Genomic DNA, 25,787 nt, shown 5'->3' with positions numbered 1-25,787 from the left:
TGACCTGATTTTAGGGCTTTATCTAAGGATTGTAAATGTCTGCATTAAATTTCATGTCAATCTATGGTTCTTTGAATTTTTCAGATACTTCAAAATGCACAAACAGGCAACCAAGTGGCCAACACTGCCATCACTGGAGCCAACTCACAGTGTGGCTAAAAAAACATTAATGATCTGGAGAAGAAGCAGCGACTTTAACTGATACTGATTTAGTACAAGTGCATAATGGACACTGAAAAATCAGCAAAAATGGTGAGGGAAGAGAAAGAGACAGAAGAAAAGGCAGAAAACAAAATGATGGATAGAAGGAAAAGGAAAATAATGAAGAGAAACAGATGCAGAATCAAGATGGAAAAGGCTGAAGAAAGGATGAGAAACAAGGAGGAAGTGAGAGACAAAGATGTGAGATCGAGAGGAAAATATGGTAAAAAAAAAGGATAGAAGATGGCATTAAAAAGCGATGAAAACATAAGGACAGTGGAGAAAGGCACACAAGAAGAAGCAGAGAGAAGGATGGATGAGGGATGAGGAAGAGGAAAAACAAATACAGAAAAGAGAATTTAAAAACAGCACTAAAGATGAAGACAGGACAGACAGACAGACAGACAAACCAAAGACCAAAGACAGAAGCACAACAGAGAAAAAGAGAGGGCAGTCAGCCAAGGGTCCTCTCCTCCAAGCTGTCCTTGGACATTTTCCATCGTTGCCATGTAATTGCTCTCAGGGACGCTCCGTCCAAAAGAAAACGCCTCCGTTTACTGGCTCGTTATCTGTTATCCTGCACTGATCTGAACACTCGCTTCCTCCCCAACGTCGGCCACAGATGGGGCGATAAAAACTACCACTGACTCTGTCAGTGCCGGGAAATGATTTAATATGACAAAGGCCAAGTCGCAGTCAGGAAACGGCTGTCTCTGATTTAAATAAAAATCTTCCAAAAACCCTGTTTGGAATTACGAGGTGACCCGAGAACAGCAACCCCAAAGGAGGTGTAAAAGTCTTAAATCTGTGCCAAAAAAAGACCAACAATCACAGATAATCACAGGTACATTTACAAGCATCAGAATTTATCTATCTATTTTCTTTCCTTTGCATTAGCTATGATAAGACCCAGCACAGTGTGGAGTAGGCAGACTTTAGTGGATGATAATGGTCGACGGTGTTGAAAGCTGCTTCTACCTCTTCATGTCAAAAGTCAGTGATACTGTTTATGTAGTTTATTACTTATTTGCCTTTTTGTTTGCTTTACTTTTGCCATCGTTTATGACAGCTAGCCACATTATGTTAAAGGGTAAGGCTGGCATTTTTCTATATTTTTATTGTTGTCAATGAAAGACGAAAAGTCCATTTTTTCTCAACACGTCCCTGCCCTTTCTGTAGCTCTCAGCCCAAAGCCCACTGGTTGCTACTGGAGACAAACATGTTTAAAATAGACTCACAAAGTGTCTTTAATTCTTTTCATTAAGTAAATGTAACCCAAACCACATTTGTTGAGGTCTGTTTTCACCTGCGGATTAATCCACAATTGATGCTGTAATGAGTATAAACAGCAGGAGGATGGTGTATGAGAGTCTTCCAGGCTCATCGAACTGGTTTGAGATCCCAGGTTAGACCTGCAACACGCTGGAGAGATTATATACCTCATCTGGCCTGGGAACACCTCAGGATCTTCCAGGAGGGGCTCAAAAACATTTACGGGGAAAGGGATGTCTGGGCTATCTTGCTTGACGACCCCACCCCAGATTGGTAGCAGAAAATGGATAGATGGATAGATAGATAGATAGATGGATGGATGGATGGATGGATGATGGATGGACAAACCCAGACACCCAGCTGTATCCAGGATATTAATGAGTTGGGGCAGATGTCCTCTTTGTTTGGGGGTTTGAGAGAGGACAAGTTACCACAGGGTGTTTATAAGCGTATCAACATAACAGGCTTGGATGGAGACAGAGAATAACATAAAGGAGAAAAGAGATGGAGAAACAGATATGTGTTGAGATGGACACCAAAGCCATTTTTCCGACCTCTCTGTTTTTCTCTGTGGGTGTTTTTTTTTTTTTAACTCTTCCTTTACTGTCCATCTGTTTATCTCTTGCTCGTGTCTGTTTGTTCTCGCCTGTCTTTGTCTCTGCTTTCCTTCCCCGCTCTATCCTCCGAGTCTGTTTGGCTGCCTCGCTCCATCCCCCACAATAAAATCACAAGCCGACCACTCGACACCCGGTGTAAATTTTCAATTCAAATTAGACACAGAGCAGACAGACTCGACAGTATCGTGACGCGGTTCTCCTTCGTCAGCAGTGATGCATGACAACCCACCGCTTCCCTTAAGTGAACCCTCCCAGCTTCTCCACCCCCCTCGAGGCTCCTCACCCGGTGGTGTAGGGGATGTTGATTCCTCCAAGGTTGATGCTCTCACAGCCCACGATGAACAGCGTGGAGAAGCAGAGCAGGGAGACTCCGCTGCAGATCATGGCCAGCTTGGCCGACTCACGAGCTCCCAGCTTCAGCTTCTTGATGATGTAGCCGCCGAGGACGATGCCGACGCCGGCGCTGGGCACGATAATCACTCCTGGAGGGAAGAGAAAGGCGTATCATTACGAATTCACTCACTTATTCATAGACTGCTTTTTCTTCAAAGCATCTTACACTGGGGCCAGCTAGCTAATCCTCCCACCCAGTTAAACAGCTTTACAGTATGTCCCTTTCAAAACTCCATGAAAGAGTGAATTATGACCGACTCTGCACTGGAGCCTTTTAGCCTCCTTTAGCCACCAGTTTTGATTTTACGACACGTTTTCTGTCTGGTTCAGTCGTATCGTTTCCAGCAGGAGGCAGAACAAACAAGCTTTGATCAATCCAACAAACACATCCTGCCCAGCACCAAACTACGGACAGACAATGTTAGAGACTGGCTGGTGAATAGAGTCAAACATTTAACTGCAACAGAGCCAGATACTTTTCTCAGGAGTTGGTGGAGACCAAACCGGAGCCAAAAGAAGATGAATGTTGGGACTTACATTCACCAGGTGGATAATCACACCACTCCAAATCAAAGATACATCTGCTGGATGTGAAAATACACAAGTGTTTGCTAACATGTTATCCATAACGACTACACAGTGGTGGTTTTGTTTCTATCAACTAGTTTTGTTGCTAGGACTGCACCCATTTTCTTGAACAACTATATCTTTTTTTTTATAAGACTATTAAGTTATCTGTTATTCGTGCAAAGATTCACGCTTCACTGTCAACTTCTACTTGTACGAGTTGAATCATCTACAAATTGAGAAACTGTGGTCTTCGCAGCCTTCATTCTGTCTTCATTGACAAGATTAATCCTAAAGAAAACGCAGCAATCACAACAATGGCCGCCTCCGGGCAGCCCTGCTTCACCGTGACGGCACACATATTCAGTGTGGGTGGCCCCCGAAGGGAGCGGAGCCTCTGACCCAGGCAGAGTCAGTGCCTTTTCAGTAGGTGTTAGATAATGTTGTGTCCTGATGTGTGTGGCTTTCAGTCCAGTGTTTTCTACCATTATCACTCTGGTGTGGAGTTCACTGCCTAGTCAGACGATGATAAAACCTTGTCTGGGCTTGAGATTTCTGTCTTTCTCTGTAAGAAAACAACAAGGCCAATAGAACAGCTTTTGTTGTTCAGGGAAATTTGGCCCTAAATAAATTTAGGAAGTCCTTGGTTAAATGGGCAGCAACAGACCTGTCTTTCCAGGAAAAGACTGACTTGGTGAAGATTGTCTGGTCAAAACACATGAAAATCAGAAGATACCTCTCATCTGCCTTTCATGAATTGAAAATTATGCAGAAAGACTGAGCATAGCCTCCTGGTACTGGTACATAATCCAGGATAAATGACTAAGCAATGTGACAAGAGTCTAAACAAGCCAGGGCACCAAATGATTTATCTGCTGAGGGAATAGAACCACAAACCCTGGCAGGTGGGTGCCAGAGCCTTGCTCTACCCACTCAGCTACCAAATCGCAGTCATACTCCATGGAGACCTCCCATGAGCAGGCTCTCGAGGAATGATTTGATTTCACTCATAAGAGGTTGGTATAGTATGAAAATATGTGCGAGTGGCAGTTTTAATCGGAGGCTCCACAGCCCACTCCACCTACAGCTGAGACAGTTATGTAACTGTAAACACACTAAAACATGTCTGATAACAAAAGCCTGAAAAAGATGTGGGTATGACTAAACGTTTCCAAACAATATAAATGAAGTTTCAGCGTTATAAAATTTGCTTATTCTAAAAACTCATCAATAACAGAACTTTTTGTGTGGAAAGTTCAGATGACTCACGGCACCTCCAACTGTGACTAATGCTCCGCTGCTCTTTGACACCAGCAATCAAAATCATTTTTTTCTAAAGCCGAGTACTTTATTTTGTAATTAAACTCTGAAAATTGCACGAAGCATAGCAATGAATTGTGATGACAAACGGCCAAAACTGAGAAACGAAAAGAAGCTTTTGCTTGAGTCTTCATTGTCATACAATTTGTTGGAGAAGTAAACTGTCTACGGTCTTAGTTGCTATGTCTCTGCAAACACGTCCGTCCATCAAGACTACAGAGAAAAGTAAACTTCCAAATGTGGAAATGCTTTTTTGCTATCAGCAGCGACAGTGCACCAGAATAAACCAGCATCACTAGAAAATGTCATCAGGTCAGAGCGGAGCCTCACATTCCTCTCAGCTTATCAGGCTCCGAGTGGCTCTGTTGCCTTAAGATATGCTTCTGAAGGACTGAAGGTTTCTGTGACACACTGCTGCACTCCTCTGTGGTGGGCCGTAACACACAGGTTTCGCAAAGATAGTTTAGACTGGTCTGTAGCGTTAGGCCTGTTTCAGGCGTGTTAGAATGGACAGACTGTCATGATAGCTTCAGAGACCCAGTGTTAGACTGGGAACTGAGTGTCCAGGTAAAACTGTCTGAAAATGTGTGTTATCCCCATTTTTAAATCATAAATGTGTGGATAAGGTAAAATACTGAGTATAACCTGCCCCTTTGCTCGACATGCCACACTTGGTTATTAGCATGTTGTTCTCACAAAGAGTTTTTGTATGTAACGTATTAGCCTATATGCCTGTTTAAGCATCCATGTGTTTCAGCATGTAACTGTGAGTGTATGTGGAGCATTTTAGTGCTTTTATCTGTGTGTGTGTGTGTGTTTCTAAATGTGTGTGTAATGCACTCAGTGCTCTAGCTCAGTGTCCCAGGTGCCCCCTTCATTTGAAGACCAGCAGTGTCTTTATTATTAATGTGTGTTGGCTTGCAGCTATGGGCTGACAGCCTCTCCTGCTCTGCTCTTAGATAAAACCAGCAGAGCAGCGCTGAACAGGCAGAAATTAAAGTCCCGTGTGTTGTATGAATACTCTGGTCTGTCTGCATCCTGTCTGTGCTGCTGAAGAAATATTACATGGGAGCTCAGAATAGAAGGCAGAGAACAGTTTTGATGCTCAAATACTTCCCGAATCTTAGAGTTTCATGAGAAATAAATCCAGTTTTTGATTTCTTGTGGGCAGTAAGTGTAGTGCTCATGATTAGTGCAGACATCCAGACATCAGAGCAAAGATTACAGAGTGGATCAGACATTTGATCGGGTGATGAGGTTACTTGGAAAAGTGCCTCTTTGCTGCTTTAATACAAAGTGTTGTGTAATTCATCTCACCGGTGTAGATGCTGGCGTTGGAGGCTGGGATGCCAAACTGGGACTCGATGAATTTGGGGATGAAGGTAATGAAAGCGGTGACGATGGCGCTTTCTGCCGTGTAGGACAGGCTGACGAACAAGAAAGTCACATTGCTGAGGATCCTCGCTGCTGCTTTGGGCAGGTCTGCAAGAAGGAGAGATGAGGGGTGGACAGAGAGAAAAGTTAAATTTTTTGTTTGTTATAAAGAAGTTAACTGTTCCTCACAGAGCCCTCTGTCCTGGCTCGACTTCCTGTTTATTTGAACAGTCTACTGTCACCTAGTTAAGTACTCAAAGGAGCTATTTTTAAGTTCTGCTAACGCTACATAAATAACATTGAGTTTTCAAGAATAGCGTCATAATATGTCTTCTGCGCAGCTTCTTCTTCAGGAGAGACTGGACGCTACAGTGACTCGGTATTGGAAAGTGTTTTGGGGCTAGCTGGTTAGCATGCTAACTGCAGTGGAGGAAAAGAAGTTATGGAAATAGAGGCAAAACAGAAGGGTTGCTTTCCACCTCTGGAGACAGCTCTTAGTGAATAAAGGAATGAAGTTTGATGCTGAACTCGCTGAACATTTCTTCTAGACTGGTAAAGAAATGAAGAGAAGAGCCCAGACTCTCTATTCAGGGAAACGCTCCATCTATATCTGACCTCATCATCAGTGACATCAGCAGCCTCTTCCTGACATGTCACAGTGTTTTCTGGTACCTTTAATGTCCTTGCCGAAGCCCATGGAGGAGGTGACCGTCTGGCTCTTGTTGTTGTTGCTCTTCTCCTTGAGGACGTCGTCGTCACTGGACAGGTCGTCCAGGCTCAACTTTTTCCTCCTCTTCTTCTTCTTGTGTCGGGGCGGCAGCTTCTTGGGGAAGGTGAACATGGGGAAGATGACCAGCAGCATGGCCACGGCACACAGCAGGAACCCACTCCACCTGGACAGACGAGGTGGGATTGAAATGAAATATTTAAAATACAGGAAATTAAGTTTTCATCAAAGTGTCATCAAGAGGTGAGTCCACACTGTCAAAAAGTCAGTCTGGGCTTGGTATTATTTTATCTCTCTGCCTCATTAGTGTCACATAAATAAACTGCAGTCAGGCTTGTGCCAAAAAAAAAATAAAATCACTGGTACACTCATCCATCCTCTTCCTGCTACCATCACCTATAATTCATGTAGGAAGCCTGTGGCTGTTGGCGAGTGAGTCACAGGTTATGTTGTCAGTTAGAGGACGGCATCACTGAGAGCTGCAAATAGATGACTAACAGCATCTCACACACACCAACAGATTCACAGGTGGATATAAGATGTGTGCAAAGACGTAATCCAAAGCGCAAACGTGCATCTCGTGTTAAAAGTGATGCTGCATTTCTGGCAGATTCTTGACTTCCCTCCCACAGTGTAATTTCAGATGTGGTTGATTGTCTTTATCGGTTGCAGTTTTTTCCCTCTCGATTCACTCTTCTGCATAATGTCACAGTCACAGTTGAATCACAGAAATGGGCAGCAACAAAACATATTCGGCTCTTATTCAGTCCTTATAGCTACATCATCACAGATAGGGTGCACAATAGGAAAAAACTTTTACACTTTTGATACTGAATAAATATCCAAAATTCAATCCCAAATCAGCTTCAATTGTGGCTCAGTACCGACCAAAATGTGTCTGTAGCTTGATGCAGCAAAAAGTGTCAAGATTTCCACCAGTGGCATTAAATCTATGAACTTTTCTAACTTTACATGATATTTTATTTAGTAAAGCATTGAGCAGACTGGTAATGTTTTCTTCTGTCTGCCTCTCAGCTCCAGACCACTGGTTACAACTGAAGTCATGCATCTTTCAAAACCCCTCACAAATATATACTTAAATTAAAAAAAAAGACTAAAATAACTGCTCACTGTAGTTTTTAACAAACTTTGCTTATGAGAAGAAATGGTGCACTTGTTTTGGGACTATTTTCAGCTGTGGATTAATCCACATTCAGTGCTGTAGTCAGTATTTTTGTCAAACCACACGACAGAACAATGAAGGAACAATGAAGGAACAATGAAGGAACAATGAAGGAACAATGAAGGAACATATCACCCAGGGCAACAGTGTGGCTCACTGATGTGTTAATAGTTTTTGGAAACAATAAAGCTGATTTTGGTCTTTTCAAGGGATTTACTGACAATGGGACACATTTTACAATAATATAACATTTTTAACATCAAAGCTTCAGAACTGAAAAACACATTTTGGGTTTAGCACTAAAACTCAGGTCCAGTAGTGGCTCAGAAAAACAAAACAAAATAATCATATTATACAAAGCTCTATCTTCTATCAACCAGGCAGATATTTCTCACCAGTTGCCGATGAAGCGGGGGTCACTCTGGTCAATGTTGACAACAGTCTTAGGGTCCACATAAAAGCCGATGAGGACTCCTCCCAGCAGGTACCCCGCTGCTGGTCCCAGTGCTCCCATCACATACATGATGGCTGAGAAGAGGAAGAGAAAAAACACAAGAATAGTGCTCAGACTTTAAAGCTGCAATAACACATTTTTGGCAACTACAGCACCATTATCTCACCAATGGAGTTAGGTTTGATGAATATAAGTCCAATATTCACAGCCCTGGTTTGGTTTCCATCAGCTCCTGAGCTATAACCATGAGCTATAACAGGCTAAAAACCTTCCTGCAAAGCTGAAGGGTTGGTGATATTTTTATGTGACCTGGACTATGAGGAACCCTTTTCAATTTACAGACAGATTTTGTTCCATGTTAATATAAACAAAAATTAGCTCAAGGGCTGAAATCACCAATGTTACCTTCACAAAGATACATTGGTTTGAATAGTAATACTTTTTATAATTAGAAGGATGTAGGATGTTCAAATAAAGAGATGAAAACACTTCAGATTTTAACGAAAACCTATTTATTTAATACTGTATTCACGCTACCTTAATACTTGATTGCTTAGGATAGACTTAAAATAACTGCTGGTTCCTGTCAGAGAAGCTGCTCAGAGCTAAAACAGTTTTAGAAAATGTTTTCCTTACTTTTTCCTCCATAAATCAGTTTTTTTTTATTATACTGTCTTTTTCTCCCTCAGACTAACAGCCTGTGGTCATGTTTCAGCTGGATGACCGTTTCTTATATACAGCTGCTTACCATTTTAAAGCAACTGTGTCATCCTGATCACTTCCCCAGACTCTCTTTGGGTCTTATGTGCATGATTTTACTAACGTCTGTCTAAGGAGAAGAACCACTATATGTCAACTTCTAATTCAATTTTCCAAACTCAGTGACATTTGCCCAACTTTAACCCTTATGTAACTCTTCAGAACTAATCTAGCATTAAGAGCGGGGTACAAAAGCCCATGTGTGTGGGTCATGTGAGCAGATCATATGACCGTGCCATAAGGGGCCTGCTTGGGGCTGAGAATAAGATTTCTCCAATTAGAGGGAATTAACATCTTAAATTCCTTGGCCAGAGTTGAAAGGTGGTATGGCTTAAAAACTCCAAGCTGGACCAGGCACTGAATCAGCCACTGAACCAGGGCGAGCATTATCTAACTGTCAGAGTCCTGAGAACTCACTGGGAGCTCTGGGTTCATGTCAGCAGCAGTTTCAAAGATGCCTCGTATCAAACTTTTACTAACCAGTGTTGTACTTTTCAAAATAAAACGACAACTTGCCAGTGATGCACCAACAGCTATCATTAAAATCTTTTCTTGGCAATAGCCTGTCCAGTGTTGAATGGAAAATCAAGTTGTGTGGCATAAGACACATAATAAGTCACTGAAAAAGACTCATGAAGTTTCCACACCATACATTCTTTGTTTTGTTTGAATTTTAATTAATTTTGTGTTTTTTACAGTTTTCTCTTGCATTGTCTTTACAAGCCATGACACTAAAATCTACAAATCAAGCTAGAAATCTTGGTGTAGTTATAAAATGTCAACAGCCACATAAAGGCAATTACAAAATCAGCCAATTACAGTCTTAAAAACACTGCAAGAATTACAGGATTTTTGTCTAATAAGGATACAGAAAAAAATACTAACTTATCTATGTCCTATCCATATCAGACAAAACAGCAGGTTTTTTTTGTTCATTTGTTAACTGAAATGTGCTTGAGATCATTATTTCAAACAAATCATCAATCATTTTAATTTTCCATTAAGTTGTTAAGCTGTTCCAATTAATCTCATATTAATTATGAAGTATAACGTGAAGAAAGAGAAAAAAGTCACAATGATATTTAAAAACGATAAATTACCATAATTGGGTAAATGGAACCAGAGAATGATAAACAATAAAAGATAAATGACTTTAAAAATAAATGTATGATCAAAATTGTTGGTTATTGGTTGTACTGTTGATTCATATTCTGTAAATTGTATAATAAAGTCAGCACTGCACGTGATTCAAGTCCTCATTGTCACGCATAAACAATCCACATGTCTAACTCACGGATATTCCTCAAAAACTCCTTTTCAGCACCTAGTCCCCATAAAACCTCCACACTATTCCAGAAATGCCAGCAGCAGCATGAGCACTGCAGTTACTCATCTGCAGAGCATCTTCACAGAAGCATATTGTCCATCTCTCCACTCGTCTATTACATCATCCGACCGGGTCGGCCAGAGCCTGGGATGATAGAGCATAGGGTCGGGATTGAGGGCTTGGATTTTCCAAGAGGACCCTGCGGCATCATGGATAATCCCTTATCTAGCCGGAGAAGAGGGAAAACCCTCGGCTGGCAGGCTGCCGTGTTACGCAATGTGATGCAGAATATCAGCAGAGGGATAAAAGACGACCAGGCTGCTGGTGGTAAGGCGGGCAACCAGGCACCACTGAGATATGAGAAGCCAGAAAATAGGGAAAAAATTAAAAATATGGAGATGGAGAAATCTCAACAATAAAAAACACGAAGAAAATTTCCATAAACCACCTTCATGAAGTTACATTTAAGAGGATGTGAAGTAATCTGGGCCAATAACTCGGTAATTGCTGCTTTGGGCTGTGGGTGTTGATTTATTGTATATTATTAAGTTATTTTATGGCTTGTGTTGACACAACATTTAACACTGGAGAGGTTTGGTGTCTTTTAATAAAAAAGCCTGTTGAATCATTTTCATGTCACTATCATTGTAATATTTTTGCTGTTATTTTTTGTTGCTTCCACCCTTGAAGCTTGAAATGATAAACAGTAAATTTTGCGTTGTGAATAATAAAAGTAAAACAGGGAACATGATGAAACATGGCTGGTTTCATTATATCGTGACAGTTGTAATCAAAATGGCTTTAAGGTAACAAATCACATGATAATTTATCACTCCACATGCTTTTCCATTACCTCTATTTTTTTTATCAATTAACTGTTGTAACCTCCACCCCCATACTTTTCAGCCTGTTTACTGAAGGTAGACCATGACTGTGACTCCCCCACATCTTTATCCAGTCCACAGCCTGAGGCCTGCTCCAGCCCAATCCTCCAGTGTTGGGCTTCTTTTCCCAGAAACTTGCAAACTAAAACTAAAATATGTGGCGCAAAAACCGAAGAAAACAACTCATCTCTCTCCTAAGCTCCTTTGAGGTCAGTGTCAGTAACTGTGACAGTAGGATAAACAGTTTCTTTATCACAATACACTACAGGAGGCTGATAGTAAGAAGCAGAGATACACTGATATTTGTCTGATCCAAACTATTTCATTAGACAGGTATGAAGCAATTTATTTGATGCTATCAGTGAAGCTGATGCTATTATCAGTGACTGTTGAAGAAAATTAGGGACGGCGAAAAAATCGGAGACTCAAAATCATTAATATTGGTTTCTAAGATTTCTTATAAAATGGATTTATGATTTATTTATATAATAAATTAGTTGGATAGAACACACACTCTGAATATGTCAACCTAGGGGAATGGTGAGTTTATATATAAAGCGAAGAACAAACTTAATGGAGACCCACACACAAAGATTAGCATGAATCTTTTTTGCGTAGTTTGATGCTCCCTGTGACATTTCAGACACCTGGGGCCAGACACATAAATAATGCGTACACACAAACACCATGCGTACGCCATTTATGAACAATGTGAATTACACATTCTTTTGACCATGCACACACGTGGTTTTTTAGAGCGAGCCAAGTTAAAAAAAAAAGAAAAAGGAGACACAGAATTTAACATAAAATAATTATTAATATTATATTATATTATAATATAATATATAAATATATATATTATAATTTCACTGAGCTAGAATTCATTTTTATCATTATAAGTTTTTCTGTTTACAGAGCAAAAACAATTTGATAATTCATAAACAGAAATAATTGTGTTTGTGTAGTATTGTTTAATATTATTTTCTCATTATTTATTGTGAGTCATTTTGTAATATGTTTCCGTAATGTGTAAATATTTACCAATCACAGTTTTAGATGCCTGTCTGGAGCCTGATAATGAAGACGTTCAGAGTAAACCAGGACTTTACAGGTGGAGTTATTGTGGTGAAGATTAGTGATGAGCTCAGTTTGTGATCCGACCAACAATCAGTGAAGTTGTGTTTCTTTCTTGCCGTTCTGATAGCTTGTGGCACAGACGTGTTGTTTTTTTTTGCAAACTGATGTATTAAGGGAGTGTCTTCAACCATTCATGGCTAATTGTGGGAAAATTAGGCTTGTGTATGTGCACCCAATGTCTCACAGGTGAGGTTTAGTCATGAATCTACACAGAGTTTTAAACATCTGGCACCAGAATCACATGATTCTGAGCCAAGTCATAGCAGAACTTACAAAGTGACCATTAAGAAATACATGCAACGTTTCCTGATCCTTGCATAAGTGTCATCCAGTGTGTGGAAGTTACACAGTGTTACTTCAGTAAGCTGCCTGTTAAAGAACAGGTAGATGCAGCCAAGCAGTCTGATCTGGTCAGATCTGGTTTGTCTGCACTGTGCTGTGAGTCATGTTTTACTGGCTGCAACACCAGCTCTGAGAGTGAGCAGGTAGCTAATTGTCCATCTTCTTTTTCTTTTCATCCTGGCATATATATTTCTATTATAATAATGTGTTGGTAACCTGCCGACTACAGTGTAATAACACTCTAGTATGTCATAATAGCCTCAGCAGGATTCCTCCTGGTTATGAGCACTCTAGTGCTGCCAAGGTGTTGCATCACCGTCACACACATAATAGGAGTACACAGAGGCCTCTACTGCAGCACTGACAAACGCTGCATCTGTAGTCTGGCTCCCTACAACCCTGATTACATGAGTGTGGACCTGCTGGGCCGGCGTCACACCACAACACGGCCGTAAAAGAGATCGATGGCAGCTGTAAATTAGAGGAGAAGCTGTGGGAGAGCGACTGCTGGCAGAACACTGTTAATAAATGTAAAATCAAATTTTCTCAATTCCTCAATCGACAAGTAAAAAGCTTGTAAGCTTTCAATGTGTAAATCAAAATCATAAATCTTGATCTGGAGTTGACAAGTTTTACACAAGGTTTCATTAGAGTTTTGCTGGTTGATGGATGGGTTTATTTGTGATGGACAGCTTTTTTTTCTTTTTTTTTTTTAATGAGAAAACTGTAGCTGCTTTTTTTCCCCACCACCTGACAACATCAGTAAACGCTGAGCGAGAAGCTGCGTGACGTAGTGTTTGGAGGGACAGGCTGACAGGCACAGACGTAGCTGAGGCCAGGTCAGGCCAGACTGCAGCGAGATGGATCAGGGTGGGGGGAGACAATGAAATGTTATGGGATGTGAGCGATGTCATGGCAACCTGCTGACAAAGCACTGTCTGGTTACAACTTCCCAGCACCAACATCAGACTCCCTGCCCCCGTGAAATCTGTGCTCAGGCTTCCTGCACGTTTTTCATTCAGAGTATTCATGATCCTCAGTCAGTCTGTGTTGATAGGAGTCACTGTCAACATGCTGCTGATGGCAACCGTTGGACAAGATTTAATTCTAAAGCTTAACATTCACAACGACTAAAACCTCCAGAGATTTAGTCCCATAAGAGAAGGGACTCACGAGGGACAGATTTAAAAAGAGAATAATCAAAAATGTGGCTGCAGAGGCAGGAAATCCTGATTTTTAATCCAAAGACTATAGAGTGCTACAGGAATGAGTCCTAAACATAGACTTTATATGAAAATGGACAAAGACTCCAGGTCTGAAAAATTAAGTCAATGTGGAAGAGCCTTAAACCTGCATTCTATCTAATGACCATCAGGGGGCGACACCTCTGGTTGCAAAAATAAGTCTGATTGTATTGAAGTCTATGGGAAAATGTCTCTACTTCTCCCTTGATTTATTACCTCAGAAAATGTTTTCCTAATGAGTTTATAGTCTCAATCGCTAGTTTCAAGTCTTCTTCAACACAACATGATGATGTTCAGTTTTTTAAATTATAGTCCATTTAGAGGAAAATAGACGATAAAGTAGGGTATGCATTAGGGCGTGGCTACCATGTGATTGACAGACTGTACCACACACGGCGACCTGCCTGATTATCAGGACAGAGGACAGAGCAGGTCAGATCCACCCCTCACTCCTCCTCAGCTCCACCTTCTCATCGAAATATGGTGTCTTCTGGTTTCAAAAAACCAAGATGGTGAAAACGGCACCAGATTGTTGGCAAACGGCAGTTCACAAACCAATAGGTGACGTCACGGTGGGTTGACACTTGGTCCTAAAACCTGGAAGTTTGTTGCATTTTATCACTCCCTGTTCCCTCATCCTTTAGTTGCTGGTTTTTTGAATGGTTTTTGGTTAGATGGCTGAAATAAGGTCTGTGGTTAATGCAAAATCAAGACGTTTTCAGGTTTGTTCTATTACACAAAATACATCAGTAAATACTCCAGTCCTGATTTCTTTAAGATCTTACGTCTCTTTGAAAAGGCCGGTTGCTAACAAGCGTCTAAAAAGCCCATGTAAAAAATCCAATTGGCTTTTTGTTGAGGGAACCAGGGTGAGGCTAACATCCGGGCTAGCTTAAAGTACTAACCAAAACTGAATTCCCCAGTAAATGTGTGCAGTAGTTTATGCCTTCTTAACACAAATACACATTAGGTGTCAGTTTACTAGGTACACCCAGGTAAAACTGGTGAATTCTAATACATCAGGCCTGTAATAAAACCTCCATCGTGACGGTTTTAATGTTGAAACTGTTTTAGAGAAGTGCTGCATCGCTGTTCCTGCTCTCTCTCTCTCTCTCTTTTCAGTCTAGTTATGAAGCTGATAACATAACACAAAACATGCTTTAACATCAACAAGCACTTAAATGTTCAGTGGCATTAAGCCCTTCAGCCCCACAGTCCCTGGGCTGTTTGAAAGTACTTCCCTGCAACATGGACTAAATTTAGCCTCCGGTTTCTCTGGTCAAAACTGAAAGATCCTGGGCTCCAGGAAAAGCTCAGGCAGTGATAATTAGCCTGTCGACAAATGGCTGCACAACCTGCATTTGAACATTTGTAAGGTCCAATGGTGAAGTTTTTTGTTTTTTTTCTGGCAGCAGGTTAAAGGTTGAATCAAACACTGTTTGTGAAAGATGTTCCTTACAAAACTAAATACATTTCTGCACATTAGAACACAGAGCTTAAGGTTCATTTCCTGCTGTAAACTTGGAGACACAGACACGCGACATGAGGTTAAACAGACAACAGTGTCTTGGTTTTCTGGTTTAAACTTGTAGGTCAGTCTCTCAGAGGGAAAATACAGAGTTGAGTAAACAGGGGCTTTTAATTCCACAGGTTTAATTCCTGATTCAGTGGTAAAGCTTGACATCAATAACACATCAAAGGCCAAATAAATGAATAAAGGAATAAATTCTTTCTTTCACTCATCTACAAGCATTTTCCCGCACATGCTACTTGCAGCACTTCATTGAGGCCACAACAGAAACAAAAAAACAAACAGGAAGCTAACTTTTTACACAAACTTACTTTTCAAGCGCTATTTCATGATTTTAATCAGAGCACTGAAGGAGTTTATGATAATCTCAGGTAGGAGGTATTTACTAAGGATTGTAAAGAATTATACGTTTTGAAAGGCAGCTGGAAACCAAGTCACACAAAAACCTGAAGTCAGTAATGTATATTTTCATCCAGCTTTTGTATACTTATTTTCAACCTGTGTGCATGAAGCAAAGGCAAAAGGACAAAGAAACACCGTGTCCATAATCAATAATGTCTCAAAATAAGGTCCAGATGTGGGTCACTGTCGCATGTCACTTCCCTTGATCTCTACAGCAGCTGATGAATATTTCTACGTGGAGCAGTGCAGACAAATCCAGTATTATCCAGTATATCATCTGTTTAGGGGTAGTTCTAATTCTGAAAAAACACATTTGTTGACAGAAAATTAACTAACAGTTTTGACTGAGATTAGATTGTTAGCTTATTAATTGTTTAAATGAAGGAGCAAAAACACTCAACCTCCCACAATTCCCGCCTCCTCAAATGCTAATATTTGAGGACATGGAAATCTCAATTTCTCACATTTTTATGGACATCACATCGACTCAGAGAGAAGTCAGTTCCACACTTGGGCCAATATTATATTATGATAATGATATTTTTCTGCCATATGTGGTATTTTTCATAATGTCAAATTTTTCATAATATCAATTTTCTTTTTGTCTGCCATGTTGAACTGCTGTTTAGTGGCAGAATCATTTATATCTGAAACATTAAATACAATAATATAATCTTCTATTATTACAAAAAACAACTGACACATTAAATACAACAATAATTATATAATAAAATAGTCTGTGATAATATCATATATCATGATATTTGGGCTGGACTGTATCGATTAGATTTCAGATATCACCTGAGCCTGCAGCTGCTAAAGGAGATTAGCACTAGCCGCAGCACAGTGTGGTTTGCTGCTTTTCTGTTTTAAGCCCCGTTTCCCACAATTGATCATTTTTCACAGCACACCCAAACACGTTACACACCAGCTTTAAAACCACACTTCGACCATGGCCTTCTTTCAGAATTGCCATCAAATCCATCTATGACTGTTTTAACATTTTAAATGTCACAACAACAACCAACCAATCACGGCTTGTAGACAGGTTTTTGAAGGGATATATCATCTTCCTGTGCCAGAGCCACAGAAGTAGCTACGTCCATGAAAACAAGCAACAGAAAACAACAAAGTGTGGATTAGATCTCTCAAATCCACGTTTCTTTGATCAATCAAAGTTACTTGCAGGATATTCTAATACAGCTTCTAATAAGACTTAAACACAGGCCAATGTGAGAGTTAAAGACTTGATTTTTAAATACTGTTTAGAGCTGAATTACATTTCTGATCTGCTGCTTGATTAAGAGCCTCTCAGGACATGTGGGACAGGCCTGTCTACCGTCCCCTGAGTCAAAACTAAAGATGGCGGAGCAGCATTCAGCTTTTATGCACAACATATACCAAACTCTAAACTTGTCTTGTCTGCATTTGTGAAGTTAAATTTTATTTTTGTATTGCCTTGTGTCTCTTTATATTTTCCCTTTATGACCTTGTGTCTTATGTAAAGCAAACTGAATCCATAAAATGGGGCAAAATCAATCTCTAGTGGTTGTTTGGTTGCTGTTGTTTATATCTATACTGTATAATGAAATTGACTTTTGAGCACATTTTTTTTAACTCCCAAGATAACACAAAATAGTAGAAAAAAAACAGAAAAGCTGATTTACAAACCTGGCTTCATCAGCAGCACATGTCTAATGTCTGAATCTACAGTAAACTTAAATTCATTTAGACAACTTGTTCCTCCTACTATCATTATCATCATATAACAGACACAGCTCTCCACAGGTCTGAGCTCACATGCAGAGCACTGTAACATGACGCACATGTCGAAACACCGCAGCCCTGTTAAACCCAGCGAGGACCATATTGCATCTCTGAGCTGGCACATTAAAATTTCAAGTGGTTGCAGCGTGGCCTCGCATGGGAGCCAAACAGAGCATCTCTTATTGGGGTTACAAAGCAATATTGTGCTGAATTATTCTAATGGATGTCTGTTACGCCTTTGGGCATGATCTCATATGTAGGCTAATGCAAAAGAGGGCCAAAATGGACCAGAATGTTTGTTCTACCGCAGACAGCAAGTGTGCTGCACCCATACTGGCACATAACAGAGTGGTAATGATGAAGAGCTGGCTCAGGACCTTCTCTTCTCACTTGGTTTATGTCGGCTCTTGTTACTCCAATCTCTGCCGAAGGTTCCTTTAGTTCAAAATACAGCTGATGGATTGTAGGTGTGTTCAGTTTGTCCTTGTTACACTGGAGCCATGTGTGTTTTGGGACTGATCTGAAGATTAGTGTTAACTTCTAACACATTGCATTTTAGGGCCTGGTCAGTCCACCATCTCTAGCTCGAAGATTCTGCTGAACTGAACCAATGAGAGTCTTATAGAAACAGATTCAGACAGCCAGGAATTCATACATCATATAATCTAAGGAACCAATCATGTCAACTTGTGGGGACAGGGGGCGGGCCTAAATAAACCTGATACCTTGTCAGTAAATAGAGCCAGAGTTAGCATTAGCACAACCAGTAACACTGTGTCAGCCACTGCCAGTTACAAGCTAACAAACAACATAAACAAATAAAAGATGCTAACTACAATAACCGTTCTGATACGTCTGCTAGTCTCTGATTCTGGTCTCAACAGGCTCCTCATCTGAGTCTCTCCTCCTCTAATCATCTTGATACTTTCTGCTCTTTCACCTGGAGACCTGGAGCCAGCAGGTGGTGGACGGGGCACAAGGTCTGATCCAAGTCTCTCAATCAGGAAGTGAGATGAGCTTCAGACAGTTTTTCAGTTTTTCTTTTTTCACTTTTTATGTAGGAAAAACATTGTTAAACAAAATGTGAATGATTTTTACAGAATTTAAAACATGTTCGGAGGAACTTTAACAATCTTTTTCAGAAGCATTTTCCTGGACAAGACTGTAGTGTATCAGTAGCACTAAGGCTTATATCAGTAGTACTGATAATAGTACCACTGGTTACCATGACAGGATTAGAAACAAGTAGCTTCAAAGCTCTTGTGTCATGTGAACTTGTCGTCAGTTGGATTCCCGCTTTTAATAAATTACCAGCAATAAAATCCCGTCTTTGTCCCAGTGAGAGGTTCCTTCGAGGCGGGGCAGGACCTTAAATAAGACGTTGCATTGTGTTACTGCTGAGCTGACCCCATTCCCATCTGAATTAAGATTCACTAGAAACTCAAGTTTAAATCTCCCTCCCTGTCGGCCTTTTATCTCCATTAACAGCTAAGAGGAACCAAAAGATACCTTTGATCTGAGGAGGGATCAGGAGACAAATGGTACCGATTGATTTCTGGTTGCGTTTACTGCAGGACTGTGGCAGGAAATCCTCCCCTTTGCTTCTGTAAGCTTTCGATCAATCTGTGTTTTTAAAACGTCTGCAGAGATGAAGCGGCGGGCTAAATGAATACAGCGTTGGTCTATCTTAGATGGCAGTCCAGCTGAGTCCTCAGTATGGGTGCAGATTTACCAAAGACATCATCTGTCTCCGTTCATCTCATGTTTTGCCACTAACACAATAACCTAAGTAGGCTAAGTAGCATAAGAGGCCTATCTTTGCACAGTCAGCCCTTTGTGCACAGTTCATGGTCATCATCAGACACACTGGAGAATTCAACTCAGGCGAAAGAGACTGAGATCTGCAAATTAATGCTTCAAATTACTTTGTGTTGCATTTTTAAAACATCTTAAGAGACATTTTACACGATTGACACATTACATTTCTGATGGTTTCATTTCTCTACTAGAGGAACGTTAACTCCTCCTCATCAGTCCACAGAGATCTGATGGTTTCTTCCGATGTCACTTTTTGTCTCTTCAGCGATGAGAGACATTTAAGTTGAATTTCATGTACATTATAATTTATAAATTTTATAAAGTCTGTTTCCTTAGTGCCTCAGCAAAGCATAAAATCTTTCTTGCAACATTTTCAAATTTCTAATGTTTCCTTGTTTTCTTTTTTCAAATCAAAAATGTTTATAAAAACAGGAGGATGGAAACGTGCTTTGTGTTAGCAGCAGGTGACATCAAGGTTACTTTAATTAAAACTAGGGACCACTAGAGTTGAAAATTAGCAATAGCTATTAACTCCCTGTGCAACACATTCATGCTTTGTATTGGAACTATGTTAAAGTGCATTGTTCCGGTTAAATAAACAATAAAACTAAAATGAACAAAACAACATTTTGATTTCTTTCTAACATTTTTGACATCCAGGATTTGAGCTGGTTGGCACAAACATCTATTTAAGTGCTAAAATGTGACTTGAAAAGATTAAAAGTGAATTTTTGGCTTTAATAGTAAAACATAAGTTGAGATACAGCTGTTGAATGTGTTCAACTATACATAAAAAAAATGTCCTTGAAATGAAAGCCGCTACTTTGGAAAATAAAAGCAAGTGAGACACGCAACATTTACCAGTGTAAGACTGGCTGAACTTTGCGTTTTTCAGGATATTGGACTGGGTAGAAAAAAAACAGACTGTGTCCTCATTTCAATGGCTGAAGAAGCTGTCAGCTGCCATTAAACCAACCGGCTACACCAACATGTTTCTGCAGCCAAACAGAATCTGCTCCTGTTGACTGGGACACTCTGCTCTGCTAACCGTAAACTGGAAACAAATGATTTCATTCAGTGGCCATGAAAGCAACTGAATGCCAAAGTTTACTGGTCAAGTGGGTGTCGACAAACACTTTTTGGTAACTTGCCAAAGTGGCACAACAACAACAAGAGAGGGAATTTAAATATTTAGTTCACACAGATTTTCATTTAAAAGTTTCTCCAAATGTTGTCATGTGTTGTAGAATCAACTTGCAGTGGAAGAAAATCACCAAAGAAACTAGTGGTGCTGATTTTTGCCATTTTTAAAAAATAAATTTATTAATTGTTTGAACTATCAAGTGTCAGAAAATGACAAACACTGCTCAACATCATTTCTCAGAGTAAGTTTCTTGTTTTGTGAGGGTTTGGCCCTAACCCTAACTCAAATTTTGAGTCCTGCACACTGACTCCACAAACTACTATTCAACAGCATTTGACAAGTGTCTGGGACCACATTTACTTCTCTGCTTACTCAGCTTTTTAAAATTTCACTTTCCGGGGAAAAGTCTGAGTCCGACCTGTGGTCCTTTGCTGCTTGTCATCCCATCTCTCTCTCTCCTGTCTCTCTCTCACTGAAACTATAATAATAAAAGAATTTATAAAAAGGCCAAAAAATTCACTTTCCAATACTATTACAGATCTTGCTTTGACAGCCTCGACAACTGCATATGGGTGAGATGTTTCAGTGTCCACATACTTTTGGCCACGCAGTGTGCTATATAAGAGTAAATGTTTTGTTTGGTATTGCTTATTATTTCTTTTTTGCATTGAAATTAAGATAAAACACTCAACAACACACACAATTGCAGCCAAAGGAGTTTTTTTTTAGTTTTTTTTTTTTTACTACAGCCTGCAAAGTGTCCAATCACACATAAGACCTTCCCCTCTTCCCGACACTTCCCCTACTCTCTTTCATAACACAGCTCTCATTTGTTGGTTTAATTCGGCTTTACCTTGTTTGAGGCTACTGGGGCGAGAACTTCTGGGGAAGCATGTGAAAGAGAAAGTGGGGATGGGGGGGGGGGGGGGTTTCAGGGGCGGCGGGGGGCAGTTTCAAGGTCACATAGTCGATTTGGCCGCAGAACTTTCTGGAGCAAGTCTTACGTGTAGGCAGTGATGGTGGCAAATGTGGGGATCACAGAAACTCTGTGTCGCCGGTTTTAGTTTTTGGGCTTCATCAGCAACAATTCTGATGAATGATTAATGATTAATCATTAAGCATCTCAACATATGAGAACCTTTATTTGTTATATATGAAGGACAATTAAATTTTTTCCATTCTAGGATATTGTGAAGTGCATTTTTCACTGTTTTCTAAACTGGTAATTGATTCATCAATATCAAATAAAACTACTCTGAACTGTCACAACTCAATGGTCAGAGTCATGGGTCTGTACAATATGGCCGATCATCATGGACACTTGGCCCACAATGTGTTGGTGTCACAGGGATATTAAACATGTTTGATATTTACAACTGAATTCTGGACAAATATCAACATGATTGTGTTTGAGAGGGTTTAATGTGTAGAATCTGTGTTTTCACTGTTTGTCTGAACTGTGAAAATCCTCAAAACCACCTCAAGACTAAGATGATGTGAGCACGTGGATTTAGAACGGGACAAAGTTAAGGCCTGGTCGGTCGGGGTGTTGATTGCCTTCAGTCTCAGACGCTGTAGAAATTGATGCTTATTGTATGGTTTGGGTTTTGCAGTTTGTTTGGGTTCTCACAGCCCAGAAACAAGCAACCCAGGGCTTAAAACTAAAAGTCACATGGGCTCACAGGTGGCCGGTTTACTGCAGGGAGTAATCCTCATTTTGGTACATTTAGCTAACTGTGACTCAGTCCTTTGTCCTTTGTGCCATTTGTGTCCTTTTTATCTTTGTTTTCTACTTTTTGTTTTATTCTCTTTTGTCTGTTTTACTGATTTTAAATTTTAACATGCGTATTTGTAATTCTCCCTGTTATACTTTTGCCTTTTCTAACTGACACTTCTCACCTCTCCTTTCTTGGTGTCTTTTGGTGGTGTTTTGTTTTTATCTACTTGCAGCACTTTGTGACTCTGTTTTGAAAAGTCCTATATAAATAAAGTTATTATTATTATTATTATTAATCCCTCTTTTTGTCTCTTCCGTAGAGTTTACCTGCAGATATCTGAATATGAACATCAGTCCAGATTTAATTTCACTCTGCAGGGCTTTCCAAACTTCAGGAGCCATATTCATCTGTTTTTACCAATTTACCAAAATGAACATTGTATTTTTGGGGGGTGGTTTTTCAGGTGCTGCACGTGCTGAACATGAATGTCAACTGATCCCAACACGATTACTACTGCTATTAGATAATGTGAAGACAACAACAGAAGTAGACGCAGCCCAAACACCTGTTCATTCTAACCAATCACTGCACAGCTAACTTCAGTTATCTCAGATTTATACCAGGTCGATGAATTGGTGAGAGCAGCTGCTGCAGAGGTCGACTGGAACTCTTACCTAGATACAGCGAGGCGTTCTCCTTCTTGACGTTGTCATCCAGGTAGGTGGGTCCCAGCGTGTAGATGGGCGTGGATCCCATGCCCACCAGGATCTGAGCGATGATGAACAGCGCCACGTACAGGTTGTGCTCATTGCCCTCCTGGTCTCTGGGACAGGAAGTGATGTCAACGCGGTCCCTGCCGCTGGTGTTGCTGTTCATGCAAAGGCCCTCGTTGGCGGAGGACGAGTTGACCTCCTGGATCTGGTGGGCCGGGGAGATGAAGTGAGGTAAGGAGAAGAGGGCTGCACCCACAGCGATGAAAACCCCGCCCACCGCCAGCCAGCGAGGCCTCTGGCCCCGTCCACCAAAGTAGCTGATGAAGACGACCACCAGGAGGCTCCCGATGTCGAAACAGCTGACGAGGAGGCCTGATTCGGAGCTCCTCAGGCTGTACCGCTTCTCGATGGTGGTGATGACACTGCTGAGGTAGCCGGACACCATGAGCGACTGGATGAACGTCAGGTAGCACATGCAGAAAAGGAAGCAGCGAGAGTCCTGTAAGATAATGCCCAGGTACTTCCTACTGGGCAGGCGGACCTGTGCTAGCCTGGAAGCAAAAAATCCCGGGGGCTTCCTCCTCGCCATGTTTTTACTCCTACGAATCTCGGTGTTCTCCATGTATGAGCTCGGTCTGTTCAACGCCGACTTCCCTGGCTTGGGCAGGTAGTTTGTTCTGGTTGGGGACTCTGGCTCGAAGGACTCAGTTTTGGCAGGAAGCTGGATGAATTCTGCGCTCTCTTCTGCTGTTATGGACATTCGCACAGAACTAGCCAGTAAGGTTTCCTTTTGAGGGGCTGCTTCGTTTAAAATAGGCATACTTTTAGACTTGAAGTTTGTACCTGGTTCCTCCAACTCACTGGAAAACCCATCCTCCTTCTGAAGGGATTCGGACAACTCGGCTTCTTCGTGGTCAGCCATGATGTTCAGTCAAACCCACCTTTCTTTAGGGGTTAGAAAAATAAACCAGCCCAGCTTCAAGCATCTACATTTACAGTTCAGGGGCTGCTGCCCATCACATTTATTATTAATAGGTACATCTACTCCCACAAATAGAGTCTGTGGTACCTAAAGAGGCCCAGAAAAAGCAAATATGACAACCAAAGTCAAAGTAGACTCACAGCTTCTGCTTATCTGCAGGACAGCCTCTGGGTTTGTTTATCTTCTCATGCACACTTGCCTTCTGCCACCATCTAATCCGGAGGTGGAGACCGCTCAGGCCTCCTCAGCTTGACCAGCGGAGCTCCGGGGCCAGGGCTCCCGGCAGATGGACAGCATTTCCAGTCTCAGCAGGATGCTGCTGCTGCTCGGCGGGCAGGGATGAAATGAACTCGCAGAGCCTGCGCCGCATCCCTGGCACCCCTGCCTATGAAGATCACACAGTCACAGTGCCACTACTGTCCGTACATTACATGATTGTTCTCCCTTTCTCCTCCTAACTCCTTCTCCCCAAGTCAAGGGCATCCCCCCTCCACCCGCCTCCGATGTTATCACCGCACCAGCTGTCCTCGCAGCGGGCGAGAGAGGCGGTCATTGAGTGGTTATATTTCTATGTGAGTCCCTGGAGGTGTGTATGGGGAGATAAAAATAAAAATGAGGAAAGAAGAGCACCCGTCGAGGAAGAGGAGCGGGCAGTGAGAGGTCCGTGCAGCCTGGTGCCGACCTGTCGGAGGAGTAAACACCGCAGTGCTGCTCTCAGCCGAGTGTCAAGCTCAGGGCTTCACAACACGGAAACGGGGGGAGCGCACTTCAAAATAAAGGCTCACAATTTAACGTGTAATCATATATCATGTAAAGTTTCCACAAATTACTAAAGGAGTAGTTAAACCTTTGATGTTGCCTTAAAAATAAAAAGAGAATACAATATTCATAATGTATATTTCACAATGGAATAACTTTGATTTGATTTTGTATGAACTCATAAGTCGAGGACGGGCTCATATTCAATTATCAAACCATTTTACGGGTTTAGCGACTTAATAACATCAGCTTGGTTTAGCGTTTGCTTTTTGTTGAGAAGCAATTAGCTAAGAAAGTATTTGGAAAAATATGTACCAGTCAGAAGTAATGTTTTATATTATTAACTGAAGTTTTTAATCAATTTGAGTTTTCCATACACAGCTAACAATTTAGGGTTTTACTTTGAAGGCGCAGCCTCCTTCATTCCGCAGCTAGCCCCGCAGCTAGCCTCCCAGCTAGCCCCGCAGCTAGCCCCGCAGCTAGCCCCGCAGCTAGCGGGTGAACAGAAAACAACAACAATGGCGACGCTGCGCTTCGCTAAGCAGGAGCTCTGGAGCCACGACCCGGCCTCTAAAGCTCCACATCCTCATCTTACAGCACCGTCTCTGAGGGGCGGGCGGTTACAACCAGACAAAATCCGCGTCTGCATCAAAAACAAAAAGCCTCCAAAATAAAATCACAGGAAGTCAGCTAAGGGAAGACCGGAAACGGGTTTTGCTTTCAGAATAAAAGCAGAGGGTGTATCTCCAAGACAGTTTAGGTGTGATTATTATTATTACATTATTCGTCTGGTATCCTTGTATGTATGAGAATACATACATGTGCTTTAAGTATAAAATAAAATTTAAAAATGACATTATGTTACAATGCAATATACAATATAATATATAGTCCCTAAATTAATTCAGTAAAAGGCTAAATTACACTTACAGTAAGGTTTTCTGGTATTTTGTTCGAAATACAGCAATATGTAGTGCAAAAAAAAAAAAAAAACTGAACTCGGCTACTCAATGTTTTATGTTAAAAGTGGACACAGTGAACAAACCTGTCCTCGACTACCATAAAGGAAGATTGATATAGTAGCTACAGATTAGAATTATATTTGGATTATATCCTATAAGCAAAAGCAGCTGTTAAGCTTTGAGAATGTTC

At 41.0% G+C, this 25,787-nt stretch overlaps 1 protein-coding gene across 4 annotated transcripts in view; it reads right to left on the bottom strand.

The window, feature by feature from the left end:
- The window catches only part of LOC139628694 (solute carrier organic anion transporter family member 5A1-like), a 40,918-nt gene extending 15,608 nt beyond the window's left edge, over window positions 1-25,310 (bottom strand). For 2 of the 4 annotated variants that reach the window (XM_071490668.1, XM_071490664.1), the window contains exons 1-5: window positions 22,856-25,309; window positions 8,050-8,182; window positions 6,417-6,637; window positions 5,688-5,852; window positions 2,374-2,572 (exon numbers count right to left, since the gene is read on the bottom strand). In XM_071490668.1, coding sequence (XP_071346769.1) covers window positions 2,374-2,572; window positions 5,688-5,852; window positions 6,417-6,637; window positions 8,050-8,182; window positions 22,856-23,816 — 1,679 coding nt within the window. In that variant the 5' untranslated portion in view covers window positions 23,817-25,309. Of the gene's footprint in view, window positions 1-2,373; window positions 2,573-5,687; window positions 5,853-6,416; window positions 6,638-8,049; window positions 8,183-22,855 lie in introns of all 4 variants that reach the window. The other 2 variants (XM_071490667.1, XM_071490665.1) reach the window with 2 other exon arrangements.
- Between the last annotated feature and the right edge of the window lie 477 nt (window positions 25,311-25,787).

Source organism: Trachinotus anak, unplaced genomic scaffold, assembly GCF_046630095.1.
Source record: "Trachinotus anak isolate AG129_WGS33_773 ecotype Australia unplaced genomic scaffold, CSIRO_AGI_Tana_v1 ptg000012l, whole genome shotgun sequence".
Lineage (NCBI taxonomy): Eukaryota > Metazoa > Chordata > Actinopteri > Carangiformes > Carangidae > Trachinotus > Trachinotus anak.
The sequence above is the reverse complement of the archived record's forward strand: the minus strand, read 5'-3'. Positions and strand labels throughout refer to the sequence as shown.